This window comes from Macrobrachium nipponense, chromosome 7, assembly GCF_015104395.2.
Source record: "Macrobrachium nipponense isolate FS-2020 chromosome 7, ASM1510439v2, whole genome shotgun sequence".
NCBI lineage: Eukaryota > Metazoa > Arthropoda > Malacostraca > Decapoda > Palaemonidae > Macrobrachium > Macrobrachium nipponense.
In genome coordinates, this window is record NC_061109.1 from 78,809,850 (window position 1) to 78,833,895 (window position 24,046).

The following is a 24,046-nucleotide window of genomic DNA, read 5'->3' on the forward strand; positions in this document are numbered from 1 at the left end:
TTCACTCGTGTTTCACTAAGAAGGATTGACCAGAGCTATTTATCTGTAAGCGTGAGACCAGAAGAGTCAAAATAAGTTATTTACTGGTAAATGTAAGTGTAAGAGGGTCAAACGGAATTACCTAACGTAAAGTTAAAAGTCAGAATGTCGAACTGAGTCACTTACCAGTAAGTGTGAAGCACAGAAGCGTTGCTATGGTTGCTAAGATCCCGATACTTGGAGTCAGAGTGTTCGTGATTGAGCTCAGCAGAGCACCAGCTCTATGTTTCTGCATTTCACACTTGCGAATACCTGGAAAGGAGATACGAACATCTACTTTAATATCTTAAAGAGTTTCTAGTTAATTCTATATATAAGTTCATTATATTATATAGTTTCCGGTTCATTTTATATCAGTTTAATCTCACATATTGTGTCTTGTTAATTATATATATAGTCTGCATTGACGCCAAGAAAAGATGCTGTGACATAAGACATAAAATAGGTATATAGAATTTAGGCCAAAGGCCAAGAGTTGGGACCTATGAGGTCATTCAGCGCTGAAACGAAAATCGACAGCAAGAAGATTTGAAAGGTGTAACAGGGGGAATCCCTCGCAATTGCACTAGGGAACAACTGTTAGAGAGGGTGGAAAGTCAGATGGACGAAAGAGGAGATGAATGGAGGTGCAGTAATAGGAATGACAGAGGTTGCAGTTAGGGGCAGAAAGGAGGATGCAAATAACCTTAAGTAATGCCTACAGTGCGCTCCGTGAGTTGCACTGACGGCACTAACCCCTAGGGGACATAGGAGACGGGTGCAATGGCCATCAAGGTTACCTGCCGTCATCACGTACCTGCGATCTTCTTGGCGAAAGGTTCCTCCCAAGCGTACATCTTAATGAGTCTGATGCTATTCAAGATTTCGCTCATGAGACCTACACGTCTGTCTGTCTCCCGGATTGTCTGTTCCCTGATGGTGCTCTGCGCCCTCGCGATGAGTGCCTTCAAAGATAAAGCTAAATATAAGATAGAGACTGCTGCTTCATAAGGACTGACATAAAGAAAAAAGACGAAGAATTTTTTTTTTATGCTCAAGATCCTTAAAACCATTTCTTTGATTGCTAATTTTGCAAGACGAATTTCAGATGTTTAGGTGCACGAGAGAGAGAGAGAGAGAGAGAGAGAGAGAGAGAGAGAGAGAGAGAGAGAGAGAGAGAGTGGTCACCTACCATTGTGGGGTAAAATGCCAGATACATTCCAAAACCGGCAGCTGCCCAGGGGCCGTAAGCATAAACGCAGTAAATAAAGTTCAATAAGAAGATCACAGGCACCTCTGCAATGATAATAATAATAATAATAATAATAATAATAATAATAATAATAATAATAATAATAATAATAATAATAATAATAATAATATGGATAAGAAACAGTGGCACTGCAAAGGTTCTAGGGGGGGGGGGCATGTAAGAGGCCCCAATTTAATGATGTTGGGGGGGTTAGAGGGGGGAGGGAAGATCACTGTCAAATTTTCTCATGGTTACGAGTCAAGCGAAGTCATGAAAGCAAACGGGCTCATTTCTGGTGGCCGGGCCCGGCCCTAACGGTATTCAAATGCCAATATCTCCAAAAGCATTAAAGATAAAAGGAAAATTCTTTCGGCAGGTAAAACCTCACGTCTTTGAATTTCATCCCATATTAATTTTTAAATTATCATAAATTGATATTTAAATGATGTTTTAATCATTTATTTTAAAAATACATGTTTTTCCCATATCTCATATTTCGCTATTTTCTGCTGTACTATTTTTATAAGATGATAAGATAATTTTTTTCATTTCTGATGGTGTGCCATACTAAACTTCAAGCAATGACAAAAAAGGAGCCAAAAATGAACTCTTAATCTTGAAAACTAAGCGCGCTGTGATTTTTTGAAAAAAATATTTTTTCCGCTTACGCGCTCACTCTCAAAACCCCTCCGGCATACGGGGGTCATTTTTTTATTTACCGCTCCGGCGTTTAAGGGCTAGGGCGGACCGTATTATTTATGCGTTCTGTCTGTCTGTCACGACTTTAAAAATCAACTCCCCGAAGTCTTTGGGCCGATAGCATACATATTTCACATATAGTTTCTATATGTAGAGGGACCCAAATCTACTCTTTTGTATGGCCATAGGGAGGCCCCACCCCAACCACACTTACAACTTTAAAAATCAACTCCTAAGAAATCATTCGGTTGATAGCATTCACATTTCATAAATAGCTTCTTTAGGTAGGGGGGCGTAACTTTACGCTTTTGTATGAAGCTTCGGCCACGGAGGGTTGGGGTCACCCACACACAAAAATACGGAGACCGTATTATGGCCAGTTGGCGGGGCACTATTAAGCATGCATATTTGATAAGTGTCTGTATAACAGACAACGGAAGATGTATTTTTAAGAATGTGTAAACTTTTCAGCTAGTAAAATTGTCAAGTTTTTTGACGGAAGACAATTAGTAACTCAAGCAATATAAAATAAAATAATTATATTTAAGTTATGTGAGTGATTAAAGAAAAAATGACCAGTTCCATGATATATAAGTACTTACTGATTTTGAGATATTTTGCATGTATATTTATTTCCCAATTATTATGACTTAATTAAAAGTTCAATGAGATTTGTTTTTATCTTTTTTCTTTGACATAACCTCTGAATGATCTCACAAAAAAAAACTCGTATAAGGAAGAATTATTATTCCTTTGTAAAGCAATACGTTTATAATATGTAAATCAATATATGTTAAAAATGTCTTAGACAGCCACTTATGCTTAACCTATTATATATATATATAGTATATATATATATATATATATATATACATATACATATATAATACAATATACATATACATATATAATACATATATGTATATATATACATATATATATATATACATATGTATTATATATGTATATATATATATATATATATATATGTATATATATATATATATATATATATATATATATATATATATATATATATATTATAAAACTCGTCATAAACATTACAGTCAAGATTCTTAAACGTAAACTTCCACAAGATGTTAAAACCGTACTTCGCAATTCTCACAACCACCTGGAAAAAACACTTAACAAATATATACTCACCGACCAAAAAGACACAGGATAAGCAGGCTTCAAATATTCTCTCCATGTCATTAGTTGAGAAATTGATGACCTGGGCGGCTAAGTTCTCTCCCCCCGTCTTCAGCGTGAGGGTCTTCTTGTACACCAGAGCCTGCAACGCCCCGGCTAACCTGGAACCTGAGGCGAAAAGAACAAGGTTGGTTCGAGAGAAGATAATAAACGACCGTCACTGCACCAATCAGGCCTAGAGGTTTCTATGATATGGGCGGAATGTGGAAGTAACGTTATGATAAAAAAAAAAAAAACCTATGTCACCAGAATGTTCCTATTCACATTTCCTGAACTAAGTGTTCCTCGTTGAACGAGTGGATTTCGCGCTCGGCTACCAATCCGGTGATCCGAAGTTCGATTCTCGACTCGGCCAACACGGAACCAGAGGAATTTATTTCTGGCGATAGAAATTCATTTCTCGATATAGTGTGGTTCGGATCCCACAATAAGCTGTAGGTCCCGTTGTTAGGTAACCAATTGGTTCCTAGTCACGTCAAAATATCTAATCCTTCGGGCCAGCCCTAGGAGTGCTGTTAATCAGGTCAGTGGTCTGGTAAAACTAAAGATACTTTTATTCCTGAATTAAGCTTGTAAATACCCATCTGATTATCTGCCTTAGTCTTGGATATACCAACCTCACAGTTTGACTTATGCTTGTAAATGCTTATCAGACGGTGACTTACTTTCACAAATGCCAGGGTTGGTGATTTTTTAGATTTTAAAAACATTTTTAAAAATTAAAAAATCAGTGATTTATTTGATTTTTTTATATTAAAATTTTTTTTATTTATTTGATTTTTTATTTACATGTTTTTTCTTAATTTGTCAGACGTTTTTTCAACCCCTTTTTTTCCTCAAAATGTATTTTATGGCAGAATTACTATTGATTTATCTTATATGTTTCCAGTTCTGGCCTCAAGTGTGCACTTGCATTTCTTTTTTATATCAAAATAAATATTTTCAATTTGTTTGCTTTCAAATTGAAAAAAAGCAATATATATATATATAAATCATGAATTTTTTAATGAAAAAAATCAATGATTTAATCACTTGATTAAATCAGTTTCATTTAAGCAATTCCAACCCTGACAAATACCCATCAGATCGCCTGACTTACCGTTGTGAATGCCCAGAATATAAAGGGCGTTGAAAAAGATTATTGTTAGAAGCGAAGTAAGGAATACTTTGCCCACGAAGAGGTAAGTTGCGTAGGCGTAGTCAACGCCGGCGCTGTTGATGTACTCTAAGATCCTCTGGAGGTAGACGATCTGGGGAATATGACGATTATTATTACCAAAAATGATGAAATTATATCTATCATTATTATTATTCAGATTGTGGGTGGAGATATATACAGGAGGCCAGCAGCGTTGCGAGTGAGAGCAACGCTGAATTCTCATTAGTAGCCTTCTCCCAAAGGGCGTCCCTTCAAAACGTCTGGAGCCTGTAGGGGGGAAGTGCCGTTAGTGCACATCATGCAGTGGTGTTGGCATTACTTAAGGTTCTTTGCAGTGTCCCTTCGGCCACTAGCTGCAACCCCTTTCGTTCCTCTTACATATTCCCTTTCTTCCATCTCACTTATCACCCTCTCCTAGCAATTGATTCAGGGTGCAACTGCGAAGTCTTCCCCTTGTTACACATTTCAGGCCTTTTACTGTCAACGTATATTTCAGCGCTGAATGACTTCATAGGTCCCATAGCTTGGCCTTTGGCCTAAGTTCTATAAACTCATAGGTCCCAGTGATTGGCCTTTGGCCTAAATTCTATATTCAATTCAATTCAACGTCTGGGAGAAGGCTTAGCCTGGCAACAATAATCCCGTATGAACCAATTACAATTCAGCTCAGCTCCTGCTTGCAACGCTTCCCCACATTATTCGTATTGTTATCATTCCACATTAAGGATTCTTGTGGGAGCTGGCTTAAAAGGTCATTAACCTGCCAAGCACGTTTTTAAGGCTAGAAAACACGTGTGGAAGGAAAAAGAGAAAAATAGGGAGAATGATAAATACATAACTACGGAGATTATACAAAAATTATACAATGATACATATAAAAAGTAATATACGTTAGTCAGGGGTGTTAAACTCATGGGCCGCGAGTTGCCAAGAGATTTTTCAACTCGAATAATTCAATACACTGTATTGTATTATTCGGTAAGACCAATTTTACATGTGCAAATTCAGATGAACCCAAATAATGTATTCTTGGTAAACCTGGATGACCAGCAAAATAAGTTGTAATCTTCAGTCTTACCAATAAGTAATTACTAAATCTTTGGTGGCCCTCGAGACCATAACCAAGTGCATAATTGGCGCTCGAAAGGATTTGAGTTTGACACCCCTGCGTTAGATAAATAAAGGCAAATGTGCATTAACCTAGTGTCCCCAGTTTTAAAAGTTACGAGTATACATTGAAGTAATAGCTATATCACTTTTAGTTAGCGTAAAAATAAAGAATTTATTTCTATGGCAACGCCTGAGGTGACAGACACAGGGATAGGCTACTTTCTTTTTATGTATTTCCCAACAAGGAGAACAAAGTAAGACCATTTCTTGAACTGACAAAAACTCATATATAAACAGGACATAGTTTCTGGTCCTTTCAGGTAAAGATGTTTTAAAGGCATGTGTTGTGTACCGACATTATATTATCACAGGAAATGACGACACTTGATTAAAAATGTACTCATGCAAGCAAATGATGGTTCTTAATAATTTATTTAACATCATAAATCACGAACATTTGCAAAATAATACATTTTGAAGTAACCAACTGCATTCAGCATGCTAGTTTTGATTACATCTGTATATCACGGATCAGCGATTTGGTTAGGAGAAAAATATCAAACAAAAATAAAGATTACATAACTTTGCTAAGCATGAAATATAATGACTGGGATTTAGGACGCAAAAATATCATCATTATCAGTATCGACATAAGAGGTTAAATCTTTTCTGAAAATCTTATCGAGGTGACTAGAGCAAACATTAAAGAATATGGCCACTACTGCTCTCTGATTCTTCAGAGAACGTGACGTTTATTACTTACAGATCTTGTAAAGAATATTAAGTCTACTAGGCTACTTTTCACTTGGCGTATAAAGAATGTGACATGTATTATTACTCACTGTTCTTTGTGACTTCTACCACTCACATAAAGAACATGAAGTCTATTACCCCTCGTCTTCTCATGAATATGGTACGTATTACCAATTGGTCATACATAAGAACGTCAAGACTCGTATTACCAATTGGTCATACATAAGAACGTCAAGACTATCATCATTAGTCCTATAAACAAGAAATCTGCTGGTCACTGTCCTCATGGAGTCAAAACGCAAGGAACATGGAGTCTGTTACCCACTGGTCATCTAAGGAACGTAGTGGTATCAACAACTATAGCTGGTTCACTTAAGGTAGATTTTTGGGTGAGCCCTATCCTTATGAGACGTTTGTTTGGCGACAGCTGATTGGCTGGTACCGGGAGGTAGGCAGCTCCCAGCCAATCAGTGGCCGCCAAACAAACGTCTCGTAGGCACAGGGCTCACCCAAGAATCTACCTTAAGTGAACCAGCTATAGTCATGTGAACAACGCTAAGCCTATTACTTATCAGTCCAAGATGTCTGTGCCTAACTGAGCTAAAAAGTCTGCCTATCTCTCTTTATTTCTACATAGGACACTTGATGTCCGTAACCTACTACACCCACAAAGAAATTAGTCCACGTGTACTAATCGCAGGCAAGTGAATGACTCACCTGTCCTAGAACTAATCACAGGTAATTGAATGACTCACCTGTCCTAGAAAGAAGATGAAATCTATGATCATCGCCAAGAATTGCGCCGCTAGAACTCTCGTCCGCGAAAAACGCCAGACTGCTCTCCAGAGCCTGGGAGGCCGGCCGGCTTTCTTTGCGAGGGCGCGTTCCTCCTGCCAGAGCCTCTCCAAACGGTCGGCGTTGATCTCTGCACTCTCTTCGCGCTGAAGAAGAAGAAGAAGAAGAAGAAACTTTTGAGTTAATTCATCATAAAAACGGATACAGATAAGTTGACTTATTTTTTAGCTAGTGCGCTACCACTCTTCCCTCAGAAAACATTAACAACAACAAGGGAATATTTGAATTGTTTGTTTGCATTGTGTTTTTACATTGCACGGGACCAGTGGTTATTCAGCAATGGGACCAACGGCTCTACGTGACTTCCGAACCACGGCGAGAGTGAACTTCTTTCACAAAGAAATACACATCTCTGACCCCTCAATGGATTGCCCGAGAATCGAACTCGCGGCTACCGAGATGGCAGGCAAAGACCATACCAACCACGCCACTGAGGTGCTGGGAATATTTGAAGGGAATATTATTCGAAGGAATTTTATTACCCTGAAAAAAATCTTATGAAGACTATGCCTAAGAAATGGACTCAACGGCCTACTGAATTAATTATTATACATAAACAAATGATTAAAAATGACCTCACATTAATCTCGAGATATTTGAAATTACTCACACAATGTCATGACAAATAATTCTCATTACTAAAATGGGACAAACAGCGTCCTGCCGAGGTAACTGCTGCTTAACTGTCATAATGAAAAAGGTATATTTTCCTTCCTAAAATCAGCAAAAACAAAACACTTCTGAGAGCTTAAAAACCACTAGAATATATGAAGGGAAACTTTATCTATTTATTTATTTGGTCTTAAAGATAATCATCTCTCTGTATTTCTCAGTCCCTTCTGTTACTTCTTTCGAATGCGCACCATATTCTTAAGAAGCTTGAATATGAAGGCAATGGCCACTGTGGTCGACTTGTTCCATAAGAATAGGGTTCAACTTCTGAATAATAATAATAATAATAATAATAATAATAATAATAATAATAATAATAATAATAAGAGGAAGAAAATTGTCACCCCTACCGGCAGAGACCACAGATCCTCCTCGTCGATCTTCTTCTTGTAAGCCTTCCACATGAGTGACGTCATCCAGCTGACGCTGACGGTACTGAAGAGACCTGCATACCTGGTGGGCAGTACTTTCTTATTCCTTTGGGGTGGGGAGGGGGAATGAGGAGAAAAAGATGTGTTAGTGTGCTAGGATATGCTACCTTTTGACTATCATTATTCTTGATTTCACTATAGCAATCACCATCATCATTTTCGTAGGCCTAGGGTTATCATAACTCTCGTGGAGGTCGTGGAGAAAGATGTGTTACAATATGCTAACTTTCGCTTAATCATTATTCTTGATTTCATTATCACAATCACCACCATCATCCCGTGAATGCACATGCAGTCTGCAGTCTGGATTTATAATGAGGCCTACGGCCATCACTCATTTTGCTCATTACTTCACCTTCTATAAAGTTGACAATTTCCTTTTCTTTAATATTTTCAAGATTCAGAAGCTATTCATGCACATTTTCCTACTAAAAGAAGGAGTTTCAGTCTATATAATATTATTCTTATAGAAGAAACATCATACATTATACTCAAATGCTGAAGACTACTATAGTATATTCACATCAACCGTGCATTTGAGTCTAGGCCAGTCCCTTACGACGCTCCTGATTGGCTGTTGATAAGCCATTCGCAGCGCTGGAAACTCTCAGTCTCTCTCGAGAGTGCACATGAATAGGATCTATGTTCCACCTCTCCAGAGGTATACTTCTTTCAGGAGAGGTGGAACATGCATCCTGCCTACGTGAACTCTCTCGAGAGACAGTTTCCAGCCCTGTCATTGGCTTATCAACAGCCAATCAGGAGCGTCGTAAGGGACTGGCCTAGACATCAAATGCACGGTTGATGTGAATCTACTATAGTTGAAAACACCGTAGGTGGATACAGAGAGGCTATATAAGAACAATATTCTTGGAATGTCTAGAACACAGATTCTTAAGTGTCACTTAGAACTTTCCAAGCGTCTTTCATAAGATTAGCTGCAATTTCAGCCCTGCTTAGTCATGATGCAGATTAATTATGATGTAGGCGACTATCTGTACAATGAATCTTAAAATTCGAATTATTTATATTAAAACCTATAAGGAATACAGTGATTTTTAACAAATCTATAACTCGAAGTTTCCGGTTAAACATGATATGTCTGTTTATCATAAAAAACTTTAAATTATTTTAAAATGAGTTGGCGACTATCTGCACATTAAATCTATTAAAACACCGAATTATTTTTAACAACGCCTAAAAAGACCGTAGTGATTAAAAAAAGTCTCCGGTTAAAGGCGAGACGAGTCTGTTTTTCATTAAACTTTGTTAGAATTTTAAAATGTGTTGTTACACTGAAAACCATTTTATAATAAATCACTTTTGATACAGAGCCTTTTCATGTCCAGTAATAGGAAGTACAGACCTCAGACCTAATCATTAATAAATCTGAATTATTACTAAATAAATAAATAATTAACTTCACTTTGCAGCCATTTTTTTTCTAGGACCATTTTGATTTGGGTATGACTCAAGGGCCACTCTGGGTACTGTTGACGGGGAGAAAAAAGGTTATGAACCCCTTGTACAGATACAGACTATACAGACTTTAACTTAATGGGCAGATAAAGCATTCTGTTGGAATTCTCTTCGTCTTTGACGCATTGGTCAATTTAAGGGTGAGCTAGTACCCTTTTAGGGCCAATGTTTGGAGAATGAGGAACTAATTCATAGGACACACTCCTCCTCTATCTCCCCGGGGTTTACACCATAAGTGTACTTCACGTACTGCACTGTACGCAATACTTAAGATCCATTGCAGCATCCCTTCGATGCCTAGCTGCAAACCCTTTCATTCATTTTACTGTACCTCCGTTTATTTTTTCTTCCTTCCATCTTGCTATCGAAACTCTTACAGCAACTGTTTCATAGTGCAACTACGAGATTTCCTCCTGTTACACCTTTTAAACCTCTTTTACTTTCAATTTCCCTTTCAGCGCTGATTGACCTCATAGGTCTCCGCGCTTTGGCCTGAAGTTTACACTGCAAACTTATACTCGACGCATCCTCAGCATATGAAAATTATTGTTCTAATTTAGTGGAGAACCTTTTTATGCCACAGACTATACTCTGTTTTTTTCCCTCTGTCCATCCGCCTGTGGTGTTTGCGCATGGTAACACTGCGTCCCGGGCTTTAAAAAATATCCTATTTCGAATAATAACGGTGTAATTCGCATACAGTAAATTATTAAAACACTTTTCAGTTGCAAATGTACACTTAGATATTCTTTTATTTACCTAAAACTTACACAAAGCGTAACTATTTACAGCCTGGGACGCAGTGTTACCATGTGCAAACACCACAGGCGGATGGACAGATGGAAAAAAAACAGAGTATAGGAATGTACGATATAAAGTGCCAATATAAACTGTCAGCAAGTGAAGAACGCCAGCCACAATCCAGTTTTCACTAATTAATAGACATCTCAACACTTGTTATTTGTTTCTACAAAGGTGAATTGCCACACAGTCTCATTTCATTTCGAAAGTATTCTGTAGAGGGTTTATACTGTAGAAAGTACATTTTTAGATTAGTTAAAAGATACATCGGTATAATTATTATGTTAATTTTACCGTAATTCTTTCCACTTCCCTGGGAGAGCATGGTAGAGTGGTGGGAGGGAGAGGGAAGGGGTGGGGGGGGGGAGGTAGGGGGGGCGGCGGGGAAGCAGTTGACAATCGGGCCTTAGCAAACTACTCAAACTCCTTATCTACAGCCTCAACCGTATCTAGACCCTTGGCCTCAACATACCATAATAGAAAGGGAGTGACTCAAACGGAGTGCCCCAACAAAGAAGTGTCGTTAAGAAGTCCTTGAGGGCAAGAACTTTGTACGCGCCCTTAGGGCATCTCTTGGGCATTTAAGTAATCAACCTCAATCAATTCAGTGACGTTCAGTTCTTCTTCTTCTTCTTCTTCTTCTTCTTCTTCATGGTTTAATACCTTGTCGGGGTCGCTGTTTTTAACGAGCCTTCCCCCGGCGCTTCTAACACAGCTGACTGCATAATTTATTTCGCACCAATAATGCTAATGATGTATTACTTGTCTTAGACACGCAATTGCAATGCAATATTGTGCACATCAAAACGAAAAAGTCCTTTCAAAACTTCAAGTGCACAAATACTTCTCTCTCTCTCTAGTTGAGAAGAAACTTCTCCTTTGGAGGAGAATATTACATGCATATAGACCAAGTCAGATCTTCAAATGCTAAGTCTCTCTCTCTCTCTCTCTCTCTCTCTCTCTCTCTCTCTCTCTCTCTCATACACACAAACAGGGGAGCGGCACTTACTTGGGCGGTGGTCTGAACGGTATAAACAGCTTGAGTGTCTGTGCATATCTGAAAGATCTGTCACTGCTCTTTTCTTCATGTCTGAAAAAAAATAATTATAATAATATAAAATGAATGGAAGTGAAACCCAGTCAAAAAAATGATAATAATAATAATATAAAATGAATGGAAATGAAACCCAGCCTAAAATAATAATAATATAAAATGAACGGAAGTGAAACCCGGACTACAAATAATAATACGTAATAATATAAAATGAATGGGAGTGAAACCCACTCCCAACTTGAAAAAAATAATACAAAATAAATGGACGTGAAACCCAACCTAAGTTTACGATTATTTATATATATATATATATATATATATATATATATATATATATATATTTATCTATCTTATTCATATGCATACATATATATACACAATATGCACACATATACCTATATATAATATATTAGTATGGAAAGTTTTTCTACACAACTAACTCATTCCTGACTTAGTAGTGAAAATGTGAAAGTGAGAGTCCTCTGAAAGGAAACGGATTAAAAAGAGATATATATAGATATATATATATATATATATATATATATATATATATATATATATATATATATACATATCATACATATATATATATATATATATATATATATATATATATATATATATATATTATCTTGCCGAGTCTATACGACCATACGACACTAGTTTAAATAAAATAGACAAACAGTCAATACTCTTACCTCTCGTTGCTGGTTATCCTTCAGCAAATGGAATCAAGCTAAAATTACAAGCTGGGCTTTTGAATCCTCGTAGATACAAAAATATACTTTTTATTTCCCAAACTAGCTAAACATGATATGGAACAAAATGAATAAAAATGACGTAAATAAAGAACTAAGTCTGACCCTCAAAGACCTTAAACTGTCATTCTACTTTCCTGAATTAGATAAAGCAATTATCCCTTAAATCTCACAGTCTGATTAGTTATGCATTTAAATAGTCAAATCTTTTAAGAGAACCCATTCTCTTGTATAATGCCATGAACACATCTGAAATAAAGAGACATATTTATTATATCACCCAACATGTATGAAATGAACGTGTACACACTACACTTCTCTCTCTTTTCAAAGGGAAACTTTTTCAGTCTTACCAGTACACTACCTTAATGATGGGTGCGCCCTCGAGTCCTTCTCCAAAAGTGTTCTATGCCTCCACACTGATAAGCAGAGAGTGTCACCTTCTCTAGGACCTCAGACTATTGGGCCCCACACATTACACGCACGAACACACACAAATACGGTCACGCCTTTTGGAACGGCATAGCAACCGAGTGTTGCGCCCAGTCATGTGACCTCCTGAAGGGGTCGACAAACCCCTACTGCATTAGTCATCGATTCTGACTGTTCTTTCATTTCAGCATTCTTTGAGGAATCAAGTGCTTGTCGCTAAGCCCTCCCTTCACTAAGCAGAGAAGCTGAGATCTAACAATTCACCGCAACACCTGCTTTGTTTTTAAGATAAATATATATATATATATATATATATATATATATATATATATATATATATATATATATATATATATATATATATATATATATATTTGTGTGTGTATACATAAACAACATTTTCTGTATATTGATATTTAAATCATATTAAAACCAATGTGGTGCAATGGATTTCCTAATTTTAAAAGAAATATAAGGGCGTAAGGATATAATGTTGCCTCGTGTCCTCATTAGTCACACTAATTTCACCCCGTTATTAGCATTAGCAACTGCTGCTGCTGCTACTACTACTAATAATAATGATAATAATAATCAAACAAAAACTGCTTTCAGTTTTCTTCTGATGATTGAAAAAGAACCCCACAAAATCATTGTGTATAAAGTGTTTACTTCTAAGTGCTTACATTTAATTTTACTCCACACTCGAGTACTTTCAGGCCCTATCTGTGGGTGCACTGCCCTTCTGTGTAAGAGAATAAAGACTATAGTCTGTCTAGAATGTCATGAAACATCGAGTAGGTTTGCAACGATGCCGAACTTTCTCAAGACTTTTAATCTGACTCAAGCTTATCCCAGCATCCTTTTATTCCGGGTCCTTTAATACGGTCGTAAAATTTCCTTTTTAATCCCATAATCTGAATCTTTCCAGTCACAAAAAGCTGAATGGTTGCTGTGGATTAAGTTGACCTTGTGTTTCGAAAACAGCTCATAAAGTTGATTACTCTGTTTATTTTAAAAACTTTCACGTAAAACAATTTTTTTGGGGAAGAGTTCGAGTCCTTTAACACATATCACAGTTTTTCTACAACTTTTAAGAGATCCATCTCAGATAAAAATAAAAATTTAACGTTCTGTACCCTACGATCAATCTAGTTCAGTACAATACTGGAATCTTAATGTACTAAATGCTTTCGAGCTTTATTACTCATAAAGCGTTAACTTGTATTCTTTATATAATTTGTTGTAGAATTGATGAATGTGCCAAACATCAAATATTTCATAAAATAATATTTTCTCCATTAAAACAATTTCTTGGATGTTAGGATAATGAAACGATAAAATTAATAGACATTTTCTTTAAAATAATGCACTGTTTTAGTAAATAAAAAAAAAAAAGTCTTTCTCCCTTTTGAAGTACTCGGGGACATTGAATATGACTTCTCGTGTCTGAGCACTTAATTGCTGCCGTGGGGAGCCTTCCATCTTAAACCGTCACGCTTGGGTAACAGAACCAAAGTGATAAGCTACTTAACCTTCCTGATCTGAGACAGAGAGAGATGTGGCAAAGTGTATGCCAAATCTACACTGTTTATTCGCCTTAAGTGAGATTTAATGAATGAAATTGGCGCAAAGCGGCAACGTTGGAAACCTACTCTATGTTTTATGACATTCTGGACAGACTATAGAATCAAAAAACACAGAGGGGCAGTACAGCTTAACTCTCATGGGAGTGCTATGGCTAGGCATTGCTGGGAAAATGACCATAGGATGGATTTTAATAATAGTAGGCTTATATACAAAAACAATCAAATCAGTCATAGGAGGGTAGTAGAAGGAGCACTCATCAGAGAGATTAAAGTAATAGAAGGAAACAAAGGTTTTTACCTCAGAAGTTCCCATAAGCCGAGCTTTGACATTAAAAGAAGCTAAGATTGACCCTGTTGACCTGGAGATTAGGTTTTCTGCCCAACAGGCTTTTGGTGACCACTCCCTTACCACAAAGGTTATCCCATTGACCATCAACTCAGAATATCAGAGCGACAAGAGGGGATTAGCAACTCTCAAGGAAACCAGAACAGCCATCATATAAATGACATCTCCACAAGAAGTTCCAGAAGACTGCTGGGCCTTGATCCAGGCTGACACCCTATACATCTCTCGAAAATGGGCCACAGATAGGGCCTGAAAGTACTCGAGTGTGGAGTAAAATTAAATGTAAATACTTATAAGTAAACACGTTATACACAGTGATTTTGTGGGTTTCTTTTTCAATAATAATAATAATAATAATAATAATAATAATAATAATAACAATATAAAACATCAAGATATGAAGGACACGATCAGGAAAGAATATATGCAGAGACTCAAGGCGATACTCAAGTCAAAACTCAACGCCGGAAATATGATAAAAGCCATAAACACATGGGCAGTACCAGTAATCAGATACAGCGCAGGAATAGTGGAATGGACGAAGGCAGAACTTCGCAGCATAGACCAGAAAACGAGGAAACATATGACAATACACAAAGCACTACACCCAAGAGCAAATACGGACAGACTATACATAACACGAAAGGAAGGAGGGAGGGGACTACTAAGTATAGAGGACTGCGTCAACATCGAGAACAGAGCACTGGGGCAATATATGAAGACCAGTGAAGACGAATGGCTCAAGAGTGCATGGGAAAAAGGACTGATAAAAGTAGACGAAGACCCAGAAATATACAGAGACAGGAGAAAGACAAGCAGAACAGAGGAATGGCATAACAAACCAATGCATGGACAATACATGAGACAAGACTAAAGAACTAGCCAGCGATGACACGTGGCAATGGCTACTGAGGGGAGAGCTCAAGAAGGAAACTGAAGGAATGATAACAGCGGCACAAGATCAGGCCCTAAGAACCAGATATGTCCAAAGAACGATAGATGGAAATAACATCTCTCCCATATGTAGGAAGTGCAATAAGAAAAATGAAACCATAAACCACATAGCAAGCGAATGTCCGGCACTTGCACAGAACCAGTACAAAAAGAGGCATGATTCAGTAACAAAAGCCCTCCACTGGAGCCTGTGCAAGAAACACCAGCTACCTTGCAGTAATAAGTGGTGCGAAAACCAACCTAAAGGATTGATAGAAAACGATCGGGCAAAGATCGTCTGGGACTATGGTATCAGAACAGATAGGGTGATACGTGCAAATAGACCAGACGTGACGTTGATTGACAAAATCAAGAAGAAAGTATCACTCATTGATGTCGCAATACCATGGGACACCAGAGTTGAAGAGAAAGAAAGGGAAAAATGGATAAGTATCAACATCTGAAAATAGAAATAAGAAGGATATGGGATATGCCAGTGGAAATTGTACCCATAATCATAGGAACAATAGGCACGATCCCAAGATCCCTGAAAAGGAATCTGGAAAAAATAGAGGCTGAAGTAGCTCCAGGACTCATGCAGAAGAGTGTAATCCTAGAAACGGCGCACATAGTAAGAAAAGTGATGGACTCCTAAGGAGGCAGGATGCAACCCGGAACCCCACACTATAAATACCACCCAGTCGAATTAGAGGACTGTGATAGAGCAAAAAAAAAAAAAATAAAAAAATAAAAATAAAAAAATAAAAAATTAAATAAATAAATAAATAATAAATAATAATAATTAATAATAATAATAATAATAATAAATAATAATAATAATAATAATAATATAATACTAATATCTTGGAAGAAGACCCTCTTTTAAACAAATTCTGTTGAATAAAATGGCAGAATTCAGCGAATTAATCTTATATATTATCTTTTCTATTTTTCTTATTACTCGCTTTTCTGGCTCAGCGATACTGCTTAATAACTGGCCAATATTCATATTGGAATAATGCTGAAAATGGTATTTTATTTAGAACAGGATTTATTAGTAAAAAAACGGGTATTATCAGTATATCAGTGTATAGTGATAATACCATTTTTTGACTAATAAATCCTGTTCTAAATAAAATACCACTTTCAGCATTATTCTCAATTTGAATATTGGCCAGTTATTGAGAAGTATCGCTGAGCCAGAAAAGCGAGTAACAAGAAAAATAGAAAAGTCTTGTTGAAAAGGATTGCTGCATCAGCTCCTTGATTTTGTATAGAGTCTTCTCTATTTTCCTTAATAAGGATTTCTCAATGTTGCTGAAACTGGCAATTTCACAATTGAATTCAGCAAGCGAAGATCGGCTCCCCTTCCTCGACGTCCTAATTACGAAGACTACCCCGAAGATGACCACCACCGTTTACACCAAATCTACCAACTTGGGACTTTGCTTAAATGGAGGGAGTGAGTGTCCTGTGAGGTTCAAGGCCACCACCGTCAGGCCTTCGTGAGGAGGGCCTTAACGCACAGTTCAGCGTGGCAGGACACCCACGCAGAACTGGATCGAGCCTCACAAATGATGATTAACAACGGTTACTCCAACAAGCTGATCAACAGGGAGATAAGGACAGCTTTAAACAAATGGTACATGGAGGACGGAGAGAATAAAGAGAATCCCCCCTCCGAGGATATACGAATTTTCTACAAGTCCTTCATGCACCACGGATACAAAGAAGAGGAGAGATGCATCAAGAAGATTGTGGAAGAGACCGTCACCCCCGTGGAGGAAGTGAAGAAGCTCTCTCTTATAATCTATTATAAGAACCGAAGAACAAGAGACCTGGTTATGAGGAATAACCCCAACCCCGCCTGCAGGAGACCCCTGAAGCAGAATAACGTCGTCTACCGGTACACATGCCCAATCCAAGGATGTCCTGGAGTCTATATCGGTATGACAACGTTACGACTGTCTAAGAGGATCTCTCGTTACGCCCAGAACGGTGCCATCAAACACCACGCCCTCACCGCCCACCAACAGCACGTCGTGCGAGAGGACATCGTGAAAAACACGGAGATAATTGGAAGAGCCGCTGATCAGCGACGCCTACGCCTCCTTCTTGAGGCGTTATTCAATCTTGAACAAAAACCCCTCCTGGATACGACACAGGAACCCTTCCTGCTGCCCACCTGTGTAAGGAAGGCCCAGCCCCTCCGGCCCCCATGCAGACGATAACACCAGCGCCCAGGACGGGACCAATATTGAAGAGGTTGGAAGAGATGCCACGGTCGCAGCCATTGAAAACCCGGCTCCAGGTGACGCAACACACCTGAGAAGGTCAACGCGCGTCTCGAGTTTCCGACGCCTGGGCGCCAGCCAATGAAAAGTCGATCATCCTCCGGGTCCTGCAGGAGCATCTTTGGGCGCCCGCACGACCATGATATATAGAGAAGGACTCACCACCAGTTACGGGCTGCTCTGTGAGCAAGAGCCCGTGCTGACACAAGGTCAGCTAAATCAAAAACAACAACAACACCAAGAATATTACGGGCTGCTCTGTGAGCAAGTGCTGACACAAGGTCAGCTCAATCAAAAACAACAACACCAAGATTCAGTCCTCCAGCAACCATCGCTGTGACTATGCCCGGGCAGATCTGGGGGAAACGTCAGAGAGAGAGAGAGAGAGAGAGAGAGAGAGAGAGAGAGAGAGAGAGAGAGAGAGAGAGAGAGAAACTTGTAGTAGTAATAAAGATAATTCAATATGACTACACCGAATTTGACGATCCCCATTGGCACGTTGCTTGCCAGTTTCAGTAACACTGAGAAATCCTTAATAAGGAAAATAGAGAAGACTACAAAATATATGGAGCTGATGCAGCAATCCTTTTCAACAGGACTTGTTTAAAAGAGGGTCTACTCCCAAAAAATAAGAAAAGATAATATATATATAAGATTAATTCGCTGAATTCTGCCATTTTATTCAACAGAATAATAATAATAATAATAATAATAATAATAATAATAATAATAATAATAATAATAATAATAATAATAATAATTTCCAAAAAGACTGTTCTTGCTCCGAGGGTAAAAACGTATTAAAATGAACCATTCTTCGTTTGATGTATTTCAGAAATATTAATCTAAAGATAACTAATGTCAGCATCATCTGATTAGCAAGATGATACGTTTATATACTTCATTCTGCAAGCTGACGTCACGACATCAATACTGAATGGCCGGGGATAAAAAAAAAAAAAAAAAAAAAAAAAAAAAAAAAAAAAAGTGTTCATGCATAGGCCTACTCTGGGAAACCCACTTCAAACAAGAGGACAAAAATAACAAGAAAACAGAAAAGAAGAAGAATGCGCACTAAATGCTTAAGTGGTTAGAACAGGTAGTGATCCACGGACCAAGTAAATACTTAAAACTATGACAAATATGCTGCTTAAGGAGAAAGCTACTTAACTGTCATAAGGTGAATTTGTAAGAAGCTTTAATATATCGTAAGTAAGTGGGGGAAAGAATTTTTGCTAATGTACCCTTGTGAGAAGAGAGAGAGAGAGAGAGAGAGAGAGAGAGAGAGTCAGCGCAAATTTACTTGTTATAGATGGTACTATACATTGGGTGTTAAAGTACACAATATCATTTAAACATATACAGGCTACATACATACACACACAACACAATACACACACACACACACACATATATATATATATATATATATATATATATATATATATATATATATATACATATTTAAGCGAATACCACAGGAAAATGATAGCCAGAAATCCAAGCGGTTTCGAAAGCGCTTGGATTTCTGACTATCATTTTCCTGTGGTATTCGCTTATTTAATGAAGTCACGTGCATCTACTTTGATTTTTTAAGCATATATATATATATATATATATATATATATATATATATATATATATATACTATATATATGTATATATACATACATGATTTTCACACCACACGCAAATAGGTCATTAGGCCTACATAATCTTATTGCAGTTAACATACTTTTCACAAGATGTCAACTATTGACTTTTACATTTAATTTCTTTGACTTACGAAAAATGAATTTTATTTATAAATACAATGAAACGATAATTAGGACATCATGTTAAAAGGAAATTCAATAAAAGAAAAGCAAGATTTATGTTAACTATAAAAGCAGAAGTGAACAGAAGTAATTCATTACGAGATGATAGCCCATGCGAAAAATAATCAAACACATGTACGCGCTCAAAGTGTACGATGACAAAAACTGCTGATGATCAAGAACTAGAGTAATTGCCAGATTTTCCAAGGTCCTTTCTTTGGTACCCTTTCATCCTGTTGCCAGATATCGTACCAAATTTGCAAAACTCTTCTTTACTTGTGCGGAAACGAAGAGGCACTTTTTTTTTCTGTTTTCTCATCGAGATATAGATATATATATATATATATATATATATATATATATATATATATATATAAAGTAGTATATAATATAATGATAGTATTGGGGGGAAATGAGTGTGATTAATTATAGAACACAAAGCAACATTATATCCTTTCGCCGTGTTATTTTGAACTGGAAAAGCCATTTTCTTACATTGGGTTGAATATGCATATTATTCCTTCATTTTTAAAGTTTATATTTCTGTAGGAAATAGAAACCATGCCTCAGTCGATTCTGGGAATGGAAACACAACTCGTGAGATCCATTTGTTCAATCTTTGCCGGTGAAAACCGAGCCGATATCGGTATAACTGAGGGGGAAGGGTTAATTGCTCTTTATGTTTTATTTCATTACGTGCTCGCTGTTATGATTACCAACCAGAAAGAATTCCAAAATAAAGCGTGTCAACACGAGCGGTGCGCCGGCGAAGAGAAGTTCCGAATACCTTAGGGCAGCCATTAGTTCGAAAGATTCTATCGGTAGGTGAACAACGATGCCAATGATTATCGACTTACTTTTCGCTGCTGTTGCTATTGTTTGCGATCTGCGGCACGTCATAGCTCCTCATGATCTTCACCTTTTGTCACGTAACAAAATAATTCTTAACTTTACACGACACTTAAACGTAATAAAGAAAGGAGAAAACAATCAAGTTCAGGACACACTAAGTTTACAAGTTGTGTGTTACGCGTGCAACGCACACCAACACGAGACTGGGGCTCAATGCAAGACACTTCGGTATATATAAGAGACAGCCAAGCTGCCGCCCCAGAGTTGCTAAGTCATCAATTAAACGGCTCCGCAACGTGATGCAATAATGATTTTTTGGGAGCATTTTTTTTATGTGAAAGGTCTAACTAAAATGTTGTCCGTTTCATTTTCAACGCACGTGCTTTCGCAATGTTAACCTAAAAATGCTCATACTATAACAAATACAAGTCTTTTAGAATGAGCGACTATGCATATATGTATGCATGCATGCATGGCCACACATGCATGATATAAATTAATATTTGAGCTAGGAAAGAATCAGAATACGCTGGAATGAAAGTTTAAAACAGACGTAATCTTATAGATATCAAGACTTTTTTTGTCCTAAGGGCAAGAGTCGGAAAATTATTCTCATACTAAATTGGAGAGAAAATGACAAAATAGCTATATAAACAAACATAAAAAAATATCATTCGCATCTTAGGTTTGATATTAAAAGACTGTAGGACATTGGTCTGATCACAATAAATAGGCGAATGATTAAAAACAAGTATTAGGTGAAATGAAAAGAATATAAGAAGTATCGATATCCCCATATCATTAACAGTTCATATTTTTGAAATTCCAATATTTCCTAGGGTAAGAGACAAACAATGTTGCCATAAAACTGAAGATTTGCGATCAATAACCTTTTTCGATCAATGTTTTAATGTGTCTACATATAGGTAGAGGATCTAGATAAAGTCCAGTTAATAATAATAATAATAATAATAATAATAATAATAATAATAATAATAATAATAATAATAATAATAATAATCCAAAGAAAACTCAAGGAGGACCGTGCAGGTCAACGGGAGCTTTCCGCTTTGTATTTTAAATAACAAAATCAAACAGACATATTATTGTGGATTTACTTTTCCAATAATAATAATAATAATAATAATAATAATAATAATAATAATAATAATAACAACATGTAGGTAGAAATTATAGGTAACGAAAGAGGCTGATGTGGAATCTTTCGCCCGTGTTCATCTTAAATAATAATAATAATAATAATAATAATAATAATAATAATAATAATAATAATAATAATAATATGTAGGTAGAAATTATAGGTAACGGAAGTGGCTGATGTGGAATCTTTCGCCTGTGTTCATCAGTGATATATTAACCAAGTAATCAACCTGACAGTAACATTTATTGTCTCGTTTTCTCTGCAACCACCTCCGAACGGGAGGAATATAATTATAATAATAGTAATATCTATTAACATCAATAACGAAGTAGATCCCATGGCAACGGCATCATGAAGATAAATTATCTGGTCTGATCCAGTTATTCAGTCATCAAACAAACGGGAGAGCAACGTGATGCAATAAGGCTTTTTTTTTTTTTTATCAGAAAATTTAACGCTATAGGATGAAAGTTCTTGAAAGTAAAAGATGTTTTGTTTTATTTTCTACTTATACACATCGCGCTTATATCTGCATGCAATGCGAAGCTATACATGCACATAATGTAAGAAAATATAAGCAGATTAGAATGTGCGGCTATGCGTAGATGCAGCTATAAGCTTATACATATGCATGCGTAGCCACATGGGCATATGTACATAGATTACATGCGTGCTACATATGAATCAGAATACGCTTAGAATGAATGTTATGAAACCAACGTGTTAATATATTCTAAATACATTTTTTTTTTTATGTTCTAAGGACAAGTGACATATTTTGATTCCCAGGCGAAAAGGGGCTGTAGATCTCAGAGATATATGAGAAAAGAAAGAAAGAAAGAGAAATTTAATGCTTGTTCAAACTAGAAGACTTTGCTGCATAGAAATGTGGTGACTAGAACATCAAAGGAACAAAATGAATTAATGACACCTCAACTTTACCTTATAAGAAGCCGACGAAACGAACAATCCATTATCCTGGTCTGCTTTGGCCTTAAAAATAATGAAAAACAATAAAGCAGCGTATATTTTGTTTGTTTGCCTGGAGTTTTTGCGTTCCATGGAACCAGTGGTTATTCAGCAACGGGACAACGGCTTTACCAAGCTTTACGTGACTTCCGAACCACGACGAGAGTGAACTTCTATCACCAGAAATACACATCTCTCACTCCTCAATGGAATTCCCGAGAATCGAATTCTCTGCCACCTAGGTGGTACGCCAACACCATACCGACCACGCCACTGAGGCGCTTAAAGTAGCGTATATGACCATTATTATTTCGACGCCAGTTTACGTAAGTTGAAGATTTGTTTTGGCAGATTTGTATTTAATAACCCACTCCGATTCATGTCCATATTTTTATTTCTATACAGAAGTAGAGGATGTAGATACAGTCCACTAATAATAATAATAATAATAATAATAATAATAATAATAATAATAATAATAATATGATAACATCAATGATAACATCAATCGCAACAGGTACATAACAGCAACATTTATTGTCTTGTCGTCTCTGAATCCAACTCCTATCGGGGCTAATAATAATAATAATAATAATAATAATAATAATAAAGTTAATGCCATAACAACAGCATCTTCAAGATGAATCATTTCGTCCTTACAGACATTGCTGTATGGCAAGCTAATGATCATAAGGTTGTTTCTTGAAATAAAGTTTTCTCTCTCTTTATGATATTCTGTAAACCGTACAAATGATTCATTTACTTAACGAAAAATTTCTAAATTAAGTTCTCCCTCCTTCCCCTCTCTAATTTGGTATGATGACCGAGATTAGCAAATACTGTAACATTTGCATGAAATCCGTAACTAATGCTCTAATGAGAGTTGATAGCATTTACATTTCAAGGAATCAGTTAACCTTGATGTTTCTCCTTCTCGCAAGCATTGCATCACGTTACAGCTAACTGAGGATTTTTATCTAATCATGCAGCGAATCATTCTACCCTTTCTCTATCTTTCGCGCGCGCGCGCGCAATTGCTCCACGCTCTGAAAACATTGCGTCACCTTCCGTCTACGTACAGAATAATGCCATCTCAGAATAATGCCATCTCTCTGAAACTGATAAAAAGAGTAACCCCTATCCTCCCTTAAAACACGATAAAGAGAACAAGTATCTCTGTGGGTTACGTAACTCCTAAGAAGATGTCAGTGATAATTGCCACGGCATGCCCTACGGAGTATACCAACGGGATGAGCTGAGCACACAAGAGAAGTGTGACCTTGGGGGGTTTGGTATCCACTATGGGTATCCATGCTCCCCAAGTCGCGAGGTCATTCGTGCGGTTGAAGGACTCCGGGACTAGTATGACTCCTTTAGTAGGATCCATTGGGACCTGGGGGGG

At 37.0% G+C, this 24,046-nt stretch overlaps 1 protein-coding gene across 1 annotated transcript in view; it reads right to left on the minus strand.

Annotated features, from left to right (window-relative positions):
- The window catches only part of LOC135217363 (ATP-binding cassette sub-family C member 5-like), a 42,311-nt gene extending 21,596 nt beyond the window's left edge, over nt 1-20,715 (minus strand). The window contains 9 exon segments of the mRNA XM_064253204.1: nt 166-291; nt 836-983; nt 1,211-1,314; nt 3,134-3,289; nt 4,281-4,431; nt 6,959-7,144; nt 8,081-8,207; nt 11,451-11,531; nt 20,519-20,715. Coding sequence (XP_064109274.1) covers nt 166-291; nt 836-983; nt 1,211-1,314; nt 3,134-3,289; nt 4,281-4,431; nt 6,959-7,144; nt 8,081-8,207; nt 11,451-11,531; nt 20,519-20,571 — 1,132 coding nt within the window. The 5' untranslated portion in view covers nt 20,572-20,715.
- Between the last annotated feature and the right edge of the window lie 3,331 nt (nt 20,716-24,046).